Below are 14,213 nucleotides of genomic sequence, written 5' to 3'. Positions count from 1 at the left end.
GGGGGACCAAAAAGATGGCCCAGGAGAAGGAGGAATAGTGACACCCGGTTGCACAGCCCCCGGCTTCTCACTGGTCATTACTGTGTGTGACAGACACATGCATGCGAAATGCAGGTGAATTTGATTTCCTCTGTCATCTTTCTCTTGGCCTCTGTCTCAACAAACAGAGCTCTTCCTACACACACACACACACACACACACACACACACGGCCTCCTGGCTGCACTGGTGAGCCGGGCGGCATGACACAAGGCGTTCCTGCTGGCTCCTTGAAACCTGAGGGGAGCAGGGCAGCACCTGGGAGCTGGGGGGCCGGGCTCGGAGCCAGGATGATGGAGCAGAGCTGGAGACACGGAGCCAGACAGGCCTGGTGCGGGCCCGGCTCTGCCCTCCTGACAGGGCACTCTGGTCACGTAACTTAGACCCTGGATCCCTCAGCTGTGAAATGGGGTGACACCGCCCTCACCCCCGTCGGGTTGCTTTCTGATTAAATGGCTTGCCTAGGACCTGGTGAGCACTCGGTAATGGGAAGCTAGCTCTTCCACCCACGTTTCAGGTTAGTTGTTGACATCTCTGTGTCCCCCTGACTTGGGCATAAACCCCTCAAGAGCCAGGCCTCTGGGCAGGTCCCCTTTAACACGCAGGCACAGGCTCCTGACACGGACACAACTTCTCCAGACCTCAGTCCCAAAGTTGGCACTGCCTGCCTATTCCCGTAGGAAGGGGACACCTGGCTGGTGGAGGCCAGGCTTGGCTGACACCTGGGGTCCTGGTGTGGCTGTTCGGAGGGACCCCTTTCAATCTTAGAAGGGCCTTCCGAACAGATACGGTAAATCACACAGTTACCCTCCCCGGAGGGGACCACCCCAGCCCGGGGCTCTGGTTTCCACGACAGGTACTGGCTGAGTTTCTCAGCAGCTCATCGGCCGATGGAGCTATGTGAACTGTTTCTTTGCTCCTGTTCCCTTGAGGAGGTTGCCAGGAAAGGGGCGCTGCCAGGTATTGGGGCCAAAGAGAAAAGGACGGGGGAAGCGACTAAACTACACTGACCATCTGATCTCATCTCATCATCTCATCTCACTCCTCCATGAGTCAGGCATTCCAGAGATGGAATAGAGACCTCATTCCGCAAAGATGGAATAGAGACCCCGCTTCATAGAGATGTGGAAACTGAGGCTCGGGACATGACAGGATGTGCCAGGGCTACCAAAGGGCAAAGTCTGGATTTGAACTCAGAACCCAGGGTCACATCGTCAGCATAGGCTCCACCGTTGAGGGTCAGTTCCTCCCCTCCCCCTCTCGCTGGACCCTGCCTTTGGGGAAGTGTAGAAAGAATTCTGAGCTTATTCTCTGTTCAAACCCACAGCAGACACGAGGACTGCCCAGGGTGCTGCTGGGTACTGTGTCACACAGGCCGCTGCAACCAGAGGCAGTGACGTGTCTGCAGAGTGGCTGTTGTGGGCACAGGTTCTCCTCTGTGGACTCCATGAGCGCAGGGCCCCTGCCTCACCCACCTGCATCTCCAAAGCACAGGCCCGACCCAGAGCCAGGATCTAGCAAATATGTGTTGCCCGAATGAATGAATGAGTTCTCGTTCCCTAGGGGTTGTCTGCTCACTCAAACCTTTGCTGAATTTGGGGCCCCAGAATGGAGAAATCTCTCGGCTTTGTGGTTTTCCTCAGAACAAGCTCCTTCCCGAGATCAGGGCAGTCACTAATAGTGATTAATGATAGTGATTCTTTGTATCTGGTGAAGGCTCTACAGTGAATAAAGCCCCTTCACCGATGTTAGGACCTGGACTCTCACAGCCCTTCCAGGCGGGCTCATATTTAATTGAGTAAGCTGAGGTACAGAAGTGACTTTGCTTTGTCACTTGTAAGTGACAGAGCTGGAACTTGAGGCCAAGCTGCTTGACTCCTAATTAAGTGCTCATTCCAAAAGCGGGGTGGGGTGGACTCTGGATCAGGTTTAGCTCCTCCAGCCTGTTCCAGATGGATTCTGCGCACCGCGTAGGAGGTTTGTTCCGTCTGACTCCTTCCACGACCTACTCACTCGAAGCTGGTTTCATCTGTAGGGTCCGTTTCAAGGAGGCTAAATTCCTGTCTGGGGTATTTTATATTTAGCCAGCTTCAGGAAGGGGAAGCTCCACTGGCCTGTGGGGGAAGGGAGACACCAGGCCAGAGCCGGTTTCCTGAGGAAGGGCCGCTGCTGGGCCTTGTGCCAACTGTGGCCCTGGGAGGAGAGCAAGCGAGGCAGGCAGGAGCCACCCCAGTAATGTCCTCCCCCTTCCTCATGGAGCTGCTCCGATGTGCCAGGCACGGAGCCAGGAGTGCGGGTTCAATCATGAGTCTTCAGGCCAGGGAGAACGCCCTCCCACATCCGGGCACACTGCTCCTTGTGCCACCAGAGGGCAGCAGGTGGGGAATAGGGGAAGCCCCAGGAACAGGTGGAATTTGAGGGAAGCCTGGGAGGCTGGTGGGAGGAGCCAGGAGCTCGGTGGGGTTGGGGAAAGGGGCGGGGTTGGGGAAAAGGGGGCGGGGTTGGGAGGCCCCGTGTAGAAGGCGGGATTGCAGAATGCTGGTGGGGTCGGAGACCCTAGGAAGGCAGGACGCCCGGGCACTTGGGGTTTGGACTTGGATAGTGGGTGTAGTGGCGTTTTAGAAGAATCTGTTAGATCAGAGAGCGTGGCTGTGACGCTGGGAGTCAGTGCGTTTATTTCAGACAGTTGCCTCAAATATGTTAGCTGTCACAGAGCCCTTCTTTCAAATCAGATCTTACAGGGAATTCCAGTGTACAAATCAGGAAAAAAAGCTGTATTTTTAATCAGTATAAATCTAGCATGACCTTTAGCTAGTCAAGACAATGACCTTTTGCGATGGACATAGTCATTTAGCATGAGGGGTGTTAGGTGGGAGCCACTGTCTGAGGTCGGCCTTGGCATCTAATTCATTGTTGTATGTTGCCTTGTTTTTGCCCAATATATATTCTTTTACAAAACCAAAACACCTCATTCATATGGACAAGCCGTTATAAATGGTGACAGTTGTTTAACACCGCACTGTACAGTCTCAAGGTCTGTGCAAAATTAATCACCTTGACGACAAAGCTGGTGGGGCCACTGAATGAATGTGTTGGAATGAGGTGTACTTATATACATTTGAATAGATGGATTTTCTAAAATCGATTTTTGAAAATAGAAGAATCTTTATGTTTTTCATTTTCGAGTCTGATTTTTGAGGAGCTCCTCGAGGACGTGCAGGGGAGAACCGCTGAGGAAATCCAACCTCCCTGTTTTACAGATGGAAAGACTGAGGCCAGCAAGGGGGCAGGGCTTACCCGGGATCCCACAGGGAGGTGGAGGAGATAGTCAGATACCCAGAGGGTGTCACTGCCCCCCGTAATTACAAGTGTGCCCTGTTCCCAAGGCAGGAATAGAGAGACTTCAGGGACAGATGCCCCCCAGATTAGCCGAGCCCTTGCTGACAGTGTGTCTGTGTGAAGCAGGGAGCCCGCAGTACTAATGTCCCCTCTCCCCCTGCAGCGATGCCCTCCTAGCCAGCCGCCGAGGGATGGAGGGCTTCATGGACTCAGGGACCCAGACTGACGCCGTGGTGGTGCTGTCCTTGGCTCAGGCCGCTGTGCTGGGCCTGGTCTCGGAAAATGAGCTCTTTGGAGCCACCATAAGCGCTGAAGCCTTCTACCCGGACCTGGGGCCCGAGCTGTCCGGGGCTTCCATGGGGGAGCCCGGGCCCCCCGGCCCTGACGTCTACCAGCTGGCCTGCAACGGGCAGGCCTTGGACGAGCCGGCCGAGGAGGAGGTTCTGGAGGTGGAGGCGGCCTTCGAGAAGCACACCCGGCGGAAGACGCGGCCGCCCGTGCGCCTGGTGCCCAAGGTCAAGTTTGAGAAGGAGGAGGAGGAGCAGGAGGTCTACGAGGTGTCGGTGCCCAGCGACGACAAGGACGCAGGCCCCGCGGACGGCCCCGCCCAGGCGGCCGGTGGTGGCTGCGAAGCCCTGGTGCAGAGCAGCTCTGTCAAGATGATTGACCTGAGCGCCTTCAGCCGCAAGCCCCGGACGCTGCGGCCCCTGCCCCGACTCCCGAGGCCGGAGCTGGACGTGGCCCCCTACGACCCGCACTTCCCCGACCCGGCCCGGGATGGCTTCCCCGAGCCCAGCATGGCGCTGCCGGGGCCCGAGGCCTTGCCCACTGAGTGCAGTTTCGAGCCGCCCCACCTGGCTTCCCTGAGCGACCCTGAGGCCCCTACCATGGAGTCCCCGGAGCCCGTGAAGCCGGAGCAGGGCTTCGTGTGGCAGGAGGCGGGCGAGTTCGAGGCCGATGCGGCAGGCGCCACGGTGGAGCGCCACAAGAAGGCCCAGCTGGACCGGCTGGACATCAACGTGCAGATTGACGACTCCTACCTGGTGGAGGCCGGGGACCGCCAGAAGCGCTGGCAGTGCCGCATGTGCGAGAAGTCCTACACGTCCAAGTACAACCTGGTGACGCACATCCTGGGCCACAACGGCATCAAGCCCCACTCGTGCCCGCACTGCAGCAAGCTCTTCAAGCAGCCCAGCCACCTGCAGACGCACCTGCTGACTCACCAGGGCACCCGGCCCCACAAGTGCCAGGTGTGCCAGAAGGCCTTCACGCAGACCAGCCACCTGAAGCGCCACATGCTGCTGCACTCGGAGGTCAAGCCCTACAGCTGCCACTTCTGCGGCCGTGGCTTCGCCTACCCCAGTGAGCTCAAGGCGCACGAAGTGAAGCACGAGAGCGGCCGCTGCCACGTCTGTGTGGAGTGTGGCCTGGACTTCTCCACCCTGACCCAGCTCAAGCGCCACCTGGCTTCCCACCAGGGCCCCACCCTCTACCAGTGCCTGGAGTGTGACAAGTCCTTCCACTACCGCAGCCAGCTGCAGAACCACATGCTTAAGCACCAGAACGTGCGGCCCTTCGTGTGCACCGAGTGCGGCATGGAGTTCAGTCAGATTCACCACCTCAAGCAGCACTCGCTCACCCACAAGGTAAGGCCGCCGCCCTGGGCCCCCTGGCACCAGCCCCAGGGCCTTGGCCCAGGCCCGAGGCTCTGCCCTGTCCTCCTGTCCTTCATCCAGTGCTTCCCAAGTATTGGGTGAGATCACTGAGGTCCTAACGTAGCTGGTACACCAGCGAACAGTTCTTATTTTTACAGTTACATACTTATTTTGATGAGTATTAGAAAAAAATATGTACTTGAAATTCTTGGTTTTTTTAATAGGAAAACCTTACTTATTTAAAACAATCTCTTTTTATTACTAGATTCAGGTGTACAAAGCATAGTGATTAGACAGTTACACCCCTCACAGAGGGATCACCCCAACAAGTCTACTACCCCTCTGACACCGTACACAGCTATGACAATACCACTGACTGTTCCCTCTGCGGTGCTTTACATCCCGTGACCATATCTTTTTTAAAACAATTTTTTGAATGAAATGTGGGAGGAACCCCTGTAGGACCCAAGGGACACAGTTGGAGAATCAGAAGAGTAGCCTCCTCTCCCCGTTTTATAAATGGGAGGACAAAGCCAGGATGCCACCGGAAGATGGACGAGGTGATCAGAAGTACAGAGGGGACCCTTTGCTCCTCGTAACAAAGTGTATCAAACACCTGTGACAGCCCTTTAAGAAAAAGCTAAATATGTTTCATTTTAAGAGGGAATAGATGTCAGGGAAAATATTTATGATGGAAAAGCACAGTTGGTTCTAGAATATGGCTAAACGAGGCAAGGTGGTTTGTAAAGAGGAAAAAGATAGAGCAACACTGTTGTTATTCTGTCCCTAGACATAACCTTGACCAGTTCTCCCCTCCCGTCCCCTCCCTCCCTTCAGGCCAGTGGCCACCCTGCCTTTCAGCCAATGTCACCTCCTCCTAGAGGCCCCTTGGGTCCCACAATCCCACTCTGGCACTTGGCCTGCCCCAGGGTTTCCACCCCAAATCCATCCAAGTTCACACTTTGAAGCCGATGTGTGTAGAGCTTCCTCTCTCGATAATGGTGGCCTCAGAGACGCTCCAGGTAGAACTTGTGTCTTTATCTGTCACAGTGGACACGGCCGTGGGGATGGGGGGAGCAACAGCCTGCCAGGCCAAGAACCCAGCCCTTCCCGGCCCTGGGAACTTTCTCTGCTAGAGAGGAGAAGATTTGTAAGTTTCATCGCAGGTGCTGCTCCGCTCAGTGGGTGCTCCGAGGGTGTAATGTTAGGAAAGATTCTAAAGCTGAATCTGGGCTCAGCCACGAAACTGGAATGGACATGGGGGGAAAAACCAGATGAGTGATTATGAATGTCTGCAGGAAGGTGAGAGTGGAGAGTGATAAGTCCATGTGCTATATATTTGCCATCTTTCTCCTCTACTAAAAATCCCCACATGTCTGCGAAGTGTTAAAAGATAAATAATACTGTGAGGAAAAGCTGAAAGCAAACATCAAAGGCTAATACAATTGAAAACACTCCTATCATCAGCCCCGAAATGGTACAATGCGCACATCATTTATAGCGTACGTTCCCCAAAGGGCAGGGCCCCCTGCTGGACACACACATCTTTCATGTGTCAAACAAGCAGAGAAGACACGAGACACGCCCCTGTCTGCTAAGAGAAATACAGGAACCGTTAAATTATAATACGGAACTTTGAACCAAACAGCAGTTGGGAGAGCAGCTGTGACCACAGATTTCTACGTCTGTCCCCCTGGGATTCTACTACGTTGCTGGGGTCCTAGCAAAGAAATCAGTTCCCAACTTCTGTCCTAACTTTCCTCCTCAGATAATACAGGGGACTCCCTGGGCGCACAGCACCCTTTGCTGCTCTGGGGCCACCTCCAGACCGTGGAAAAGCATGTTGACAGTCCCAACCACAGGGTCTCCCCTGGAGTCTTTGTCTCCTGGTGCTGAGTGTCCCAAATCTCATCAATAATAAGAATCACCGAGGGGACCTGTGGAGACTAAAAATCCCTGGACCCACTGAGTGGGGACCTCCAGGGAGCAGCCTGAAGGACTGTTCATTCAACAAGAGCTGCACGAGACCCTTATCAGCAGGGAAGCGCAGGAAACTCTCTCTCGGGGTGCTGGGGGGTTGAGAACTAACTTCTACGTACACCTGAGTGTCATTTTTCCTGGGGTGTCTGTAGCTTCAATCATATTCTCCAAATGGTCTGTGCACCAGAGAGACCACTGGGAGATGCACTGAGGGGGAAAACACATACATACATCCTGGATCTGAGGAAATAATCCACAGCTACCGGGCCGAGGCTGTCCCTTCTTGGCCACAGGCCCCTGGTGTGTGGTGTGATGCCCAGTAAATGGCCGCGGAATGAATGGGTGAATGAAAGAATGACTGAATGAACACATTTGCCTGGTGGGCAGGAGACAGCAGGTGTGTGGGTAGGAATGACAACGCCCAGCCAATCTCTGCCTAATACGGGAAGACTTCCTGGAGTAAGTGGTCCTGCCCCCACATTGTCCCTGTGGTTTTTAAACCAGTAGTACCTGTTTGGAACACCCTCAGGAAGGCATTCCCCAGAAGCTGTACCGATGCTTTGATGCTGTGGTCCACACACACTCACACGCACTTCCAGAGGCTGTGCCCATCGTGTGGCCCTGACCGCTGCCTCCATCCCCACAGGGTGTGAAGGAGTTCAAGTGCGAGGTTTGTGGCCGCGAGTTCACGCTGCAGGCAAACATGAAGCGGCACATGCTGATCCACACCAGCGTCCGGCCCTACCAGTGCCACATCTGCTTCAAGACCTTCGTGCAGAAGCAGACTCTCAAGACCCACATGATTGTACACTCACCCGTGAAGCCATTCAAGTGCAAGGTACCTGGCCACCAGCCTCCAAGGTGGGACGGCCTCACAGGTGGCCTGGAGGCAGCATGACTGCAGCAGCTAAAGCCCAAGAGCTGTGTGCGCGAGTCTGTCTGCAGTGCATGCAGTCGGCGCTCTTGGGTGAACTGCCTGGGCTTTGGGGAGCTGGAGTGGGCAGTGGGGGTGCAGATCCTATAAGCTGCTGAAGTTGTGTGTTTTGAGAGTTGGGGAGGGGAAAAGTCAGGGAAAGAGCCCAGGCCTGGGGCTGAGTGCGGTCGGAGAACTGAGCCCTGGGCTTCTGACGGCTCCAGCTCAGACCCCAGGAGCAGTGACCAGAAAGGAGGCTCGATTCTCTGCGTCTCGGGCCGCTGGGGTCACATAGGAAAGGACAAAGCGAGTGCTGTCCCCAGTGAGTGAGGTGGGAGCGGGTGGGGGCTCGGGGAGGGCGGGCTCCCTGGGCTGAGGGTGCCGGCCGGTGTGTTCCAGGTGTGCGGGAAGTCCTTCAACCGTATGTACAACCTGCTGGGACACATGCACCTGCACGCGGGCAGCAAACCCTTCAAGTGCCCCTACTGCTCCAGCAAGTTCAACCTCAAGGGAAACCTGAGTCGGCACATGAAAGTCAAGCATGGTGTCATGGACATCGGCCTGGACAGCCAAGGTGGGTGGGCCACGCGCAGTGCTCGGAGCAGGAGCGGTACTCCCCGGACACACGCAGGAGCCTCCTGTCCAGTCAGGGGAGTGGGGAGGAGGGCCAGGCCTGAGACCTCCCTGGGGTGGGCTCAGGTCTGGAGAGGCGGCCCCCTGGACGGCCATCACGGTGATCGTGCCGGGATGTTTATGTATCCTGCAGAGGATTTAAGTGGGCGCACATAAACGGTATAATAAAAATCCTAACTGACACTTACGGAGTGTTCGCTGTGTGCCAGGCCTTTGTTCACTCACGTGACCCTCCCCGTGAGGTTGCCTCTGTTCTTATCGCCGTTTTACAGATGCAAAAACCCGAGGACAGAGAAGTCAGGTAACTCATGCAAGATCCCAACCCACAGGAGGTGACACACACTTTCTCTCCGTCCCGACAGATGACATGTAAAATAAATGGGTGGGGAAGAAAGTATCCAATGGGAAAAATGGCCACTGGAAAGATAAGGGAGAGCCAGGAGAGGTCACAAGTCCAGGTGTACTATGGGAGGTGCAATGGTCACGCAGAGGGGAGCTCTGAGCTTCCCAGCAGCCGAGACAACACGTGTAACTGTCCTCATGGCCAGTGGACTTCAGAGCAACATGCTTCCCAACATGGTTCCTCTTCGGGGGAGAGTGAGAGCCTGCTCCCCTTTGCTCTGAAACCAGTGAGAACATTCTCAGAACTCACGAGCAGGCCGTTCCTCATGGCTCACAGGCCAGAATTGGGTCCCATGCCTACTCCTGACCCACTCACTGGCAAAGGGTGGGATTCCCCTTAGACCAGTGGTTCTCCACACTGGGGTGAGTTTGCTCCCAGGGGACACTTGGCCATGACTAGAGACATTTTTGGTTGTCACAATTGGGGTGATGCTAAACATCCTACCATGCACAGGACAGCCCCCACAACAGAGAATTATGGCCCCAAATGTTAATAGGGCCGGGGTTTAAAACCCTGCCTTTGACTTCTCAGGGCTACGCCCCACCTCCCGCCAGGCGGGGGTACATTTCTGCCCGAAACACATCACACCTCCTAGGTGGAGAATACACACTGGGGCTTAGCCCCGGTCCCTGCTGGCCATCCTGTCAGGATCCCCAGATCATACCTGGGGACCCACTCCCTCCGTGACTCACCAGAAGGCAGCCCCAGGCCTCTTGTGTGTTTTCTGTCTGGCTTTTTTCCCAACAATAAGAACTTTATAAGAAGATTTCAATTTGGTAAAATTATAGGAGGCCTCTTAGAGTTTTGTGTCATCCTCTGTGTTAATCGTCCTTGGATGTTTGTCTGTCCTTGGAGAACATGGCTCAAGGAGACCACTGGGTAGAACTGGCTTCAAGCACAAAGGTTGGCAGGAGATCAGAGGAGAAAGGCTCCCTCCAGCCAACTGAGGCAGAGCAGCACAGTGGATGAAAACAGCAGCACTTACTGGGCGCCCTTTGGCAAGTTGATTAACCTCTCTGAACTTCCTTTTGATCTCATAAATGGTGCTGATGTGAGCATTCATAAGAGGATATATGTGAAGTGCCTGGCATGCAGTAGGTGCTACTTGAGTGGTGACACAGAGACGTGACACAGGGCAGCTGGCTTTCACATGGCAAAGGGGACCAGTAAGAAACCTTGTTGACAAGAGGAAGTTTAGTGACTTAAAAGGGGCATAGATGCAAGACCCAAAGAATAGGTCAAGGCCAGGCCTGCACCCCCACACGTACACACCTCTCGGGTTCAGGTCTGGTGACCCATCAGAGAAGTCACAGGGGCCTGGGGCCTCCCCAGTAGGAAGGCTGACGGGCAGCTGAGAATCCTCCAGAAGCAGTGACTGGGAAGTCCTTTCTTTAGAAAGGTCATCGCTTCCTGTGTGTGTGTGGGGTGGGGTGGGGTGACAGGCTCCTCTCACGAGGTGGCACACGGGCCTAACTGCGCCCCTCTCTTGCAGACCCCATGATGGAGCTGACCGGGACCGACCCCTCTGAGCTGGACAGCCAGCAGGAGATGGAAGACTTCGAGGAGAATGCGTACGCCTACGCGGGCGTGGAGAGCGGCGCCGAGGCCAGCGTCCTCACTGAGCACGCCATGAAAGAGATGGCGTACTACAACGTGCTATAGCACACGCTGGGCCGCCCAGAACGGGGTGAGGAGGGCCTGGGGCGTGGGGGTGAGACCCGTGGGCTGCGGGAGCACCTCCTGCAGCTGAGAAACAAGCTACTGCCCCACTGCCCTGAGCCCTGCCCTCCCGCTGAGTCATTTGCACCACTAGGGACTTTTAGACCAAATGGACTGTACTACTGGCCTCAGCTGTGAACCAGGCACAGGCCCTAGGCATTCTGGGGAAGGAAGGGGAACACAGAGGCCGGGTCTACGTCTCATCGGCCTGCTGCTGTGGGAGGGTCAGGGAAATGCTGATGGGAGCCATTCGGGGACAGGCCATAGGGCACAAGTTCTCAGGTGTCTCCAGGCCCAGTGGAGCTGGGGCAACCAGTGTGGGCAGGGGTCCGGACACTGGAGGAAGAGATCACTTGAGTCAGGCCTTGTTTTTCCTCTGGACCAACTCCTGCCTCCAGGGATGGTTGAGCTCCCGAGCTGGTTAGCACTGCCCACCCACCCACCAGCCCCTGGGCTGGGAAAAGCCCGGGCCCCAGAGCCGCCTTCCCCACCCTCCCTGCCTGTGGACAACCGGGCAGGGCCTCTGCCTTCTACCTCCTGGTGCCTCCTGCACTCTCCTGGAGCCAGGCATGCATGCAGCCCCCGTCCTGGCCCGCAGGAAGGCGGGGTATAGCCCAGCCCCAGCTAATGCCCTCTCCAGCCAACCCCCAAGAAGGCCCCACAGCCCTAAGGTGGATTTCGACAAATGTCATCCAGTTCTGTCTTGAGCTGGGACCCCACACCAGGGTCCCCAGCGTGAACAAAGCTGGGACAATGCCTTGCGTCAGGCATACACTACCAGAAATGGAGGCCCCCCCGAGCGAGGGGGCAGAGCACAGTGAAGAGACCACTGGGGACAAAGAGGGGCTGTCCTCAGAGGACGCCAAGAACCATCTGTATGGGGGGTGGGGGAGCTGGAGGATTTTTCTTATTTAAGGTATAACAAGTATCCATTTTGAGGATGGGGACAGCCAGGAGTCAGCGGGCTCCCAGGAAGAGCAACATATTTAAAAAGGAAAATGAAGACCATAGAGGAAAAAAAAGATTGTTTTTGAGCAAATGGGGATATTTTGAAGGTAATTTATTATTTTTTTTTTCCTTTCCAACTCTGTGTCGCCTATTACCTTTTCTGATGGAGATCATTTTCTTTTCCCCAACAGAAGCTTTCTTGTGTGCTGTGTGTGCTTTGTGCCCCCCAACCTGAAAGGGTAGGACTCGGGCTTGGAGGGGACTGTCCCTCTGGCCCTGGAGGTCCGGCTGCTGGCAGGAAGCCTCAGGAGGCCGGGGCTAGAGGCAGGAGGAGGCAGCCAGGCAGGCCATGCACCCGCTGCCAGGCCCCCCACTGTCCCACCCCCCCCAGAGCCAGGGCCTTGACTCTGCTCAGCCAGCAGCTCCGTCACTTGCCCGCTCTCATCACCTCTATCCCCACGCCACCGCCCCTTCCCTTGGAACTGAAGGCTGCAGGCCCCGGGCAAGGAAATAGCACCTTCGGGAATGCTAGGGCACCCTGACTCCCCGCCCTGAGGCCGCAGTGGGCGAGGGGCAGGCAGGGCTGTCCCCAAAGGCACAGGAGGTGAAGCCACCGACTTCAGCCCAGAAACCAGGTGAGGGGGAAACAGCTGGGGGTGGAGGGGACCAATCTGACATGCAGCTGCCCCCAAGGCTGTATCCTTAGTGAAGGACCAAGCCAGGCCTCCGGTGGCTGTGATCAGGACGGAGGGGAGGATCGGGCAGCCAGGTGCCCCTTCCTTCTTGCTGGAGCTTACACTAAGCGACAAACGAGAGGGCTGGGGCTCTCCAGACCCCGAGGCCCCCCAGCCTCCCAGGTGCCCGCCATGATGACCCTCAGGTGGCAGTGACCCGTCACTGTAGAAGACATTTTTCTCCTGCTGAGCAGAAGCATCATCCCCTGCAAACTACCTCTTCCCACAACGTCTTTCTCCCCTGGTACCAAAAAGAACCCTGTACCTCCTCCTCCTCTCTGCTGCCAGCACAGTGGCCTTGGTCCTGGAAACCCAAGGGAGAAGGTCTGGGCCCCAGAGGGGCCCCCTCCCCTCCCCCAGCCCCGCCGTCAGCACCGGCCCTCTGCGAGGTTCGATACTTGAATGCCCCTGCCCTGTGCCTTGGACTTGGGCAAAGCGAAGAGAAGGGGACAGCACAACTCAGAACTGAGAGCTGGGGGGTGGTTTTGGCAAGGCTTCTGTCCTCACCCCTTGCCCCTACCTTTTCAAAAGAGGTGTGTGGCCTCTCGGGTGACTTTGAAACTCCTGGATGAATTCCATTCTAACTTATTTTGACGTGTATACAAACCAACTGTTTAGAAATTCCACTTGTGCAAAGCCCTACTGTGTTTTTATGTTCCTGTTCAAAAGAGAAGTTTACTTAGCAATAATTATAAATAAATGAATATTCTTTAGTGAGGTGACTGTGAGTGCTTCTTTCCATGGTTCTTGGGGACCTGGTCCTCACCCGTCCCCTGGAAGGAGCTCGCACTAAAGCTTTGCAGCCTCACCCAACAGGGCATCCCTCTCCAGGGCCCAGGAGACCCAGACCATCCTTTGCACTGGAATGAACGCCTGCAGGACCAGGTGTCTAAAAGGAGCTGCTCCAAGACCAAGAAGGGAACAGATTACGGCCCCAGAATTCCCACCACTTGCAGCGAGAAAGCCAGCTCCCTACCCACCAACGGCACCAGGACAGAAGCCAGCTCACGATGCCAGACTAGGCTTCAGAAGCTCGATAATTGTGCGTTCTGGGGGACTGCCAGCCCTTTGCTGCCGATGGGCAAGAAGGGGCCGGAAACCTTGAGCTGCCCCCCCAGGAGCTGGGCCTCGCAGAGCCAGCATGCCCGCTCTTTTCCCACAGCATAGGGAGCTCAGTGCCAGGACAGAGGGCGAGAAGTCCTGCCAACAGAAGGGGGCGCCAGTGTGGGTGCAAGGCTGCAGCCGCTCAGACCTATTGAGGTTCCCAACCACTGGGTTTCAGGAGCTGTGAGCGTCCCCCCCCCCAACATTTGGGAAATGGACTTAGGGTTGCCACGTATTTATTTTATCAAGTGAATATGATACAACTTTTCCCCAGGACATTTTAACACCAAAAAATAGAATATCCCTGCATGAGGATAGCCCTTTAAATTGGACCTATTTCACTTCAGAGCAACTGGATAACCTTACTTTTCTAGTTTTGCTAACGAATGGAGAAGATGAACCTAAGTCTGGGACCCACTGGCCTAGACTACATGGGGGACCCCATGCACACTCCCAGTCTCTAGCCCCAGGCCGCCGTGAGAAGAGACCGGAGAGGCACCTGCTGAGTGGGGCCTGTTTTTAGTACAAAGGGCAAAGAGATCTGGAGATGCTTAGAAGGTGAGAACCAACAAATAAATAAATACATAAATAAATAAATAACCTGAATCTATCGAGAAGTGATAGTCCCAACATGGAGAACATGATATAGGAACGGGATTGTGCTAGGAAATTCCAGGGAACCCACCGGCCTGCACCCCCAGAGTTGCAGTGGCTCCTCGGGCTGCTCCCATAGAATGAAGGAGGCCC

At 55.6% G+C, this 14,213-nt stretch overlaps 1 protein-coding gene across 4 annotated transcripts in view; it reads left to right on the top strand.

Moving 5' to 3' along the window:
- Window positions 1-13,075, top strand: part of ZNF710 (zinc finger protein 710) — a 48,914-nt gene extending 35,839 nt beyond the window's left edge. For all 4 annotated transcript variants that reach the window (XM_033100314.1, XM_033100315.1, XM_033100313.1 and 1 more), the window contains exons 2-5: window positions 3,541-5,023; window positions 7,659-7,850; window positions 8,325-8,499; window positions 10,454-13,075. In XM_033100314.1, coding sequence (XP_032956205.1) covers window positions 3,569-5,023; window positions 7,659-7,850; window positions 8,325-8,499; window positions 10,454-10,623 — 1,992 coding nt within the window. In that variant the 5' untranslated portion in view covers window positions 3,541-3,568 and the 3' untranslated portion in view covers window positions 10,624-13,075. The remainder of the gene's footprint in view (window positions 1-3,540; window positions 5,024-7,658; window positions 7,851-8,324; window positions 8,500-10,453) is intronic.
- The last annotated feature ends 1,138 nt before the right edge of the window (window positions 13,076-14,213 follow it).

This window comes from Rhinolophus ferrumequinum, chromosome 28, assembly GCF_004115265.2.
Source record: "Rhinolophus ferrumequinum isolate MPI-CBG mRhiFer1 chromosome 28, mRhiFer1_v1.p, whole genome shotgun sequence".
In the NCBI taxonomy this organism is placed as follows: Eukaryota; Metazoa; Chordata; class Mammalia; order Chiroptera; family Rhinolophidae; genus Rhinolophus; species Rhinolophus ferrumequinum.
Note: the sequence above shows the minus strand (reverse complement) of the source record. Positions and strands in the feature narration are given on the sequence as shown.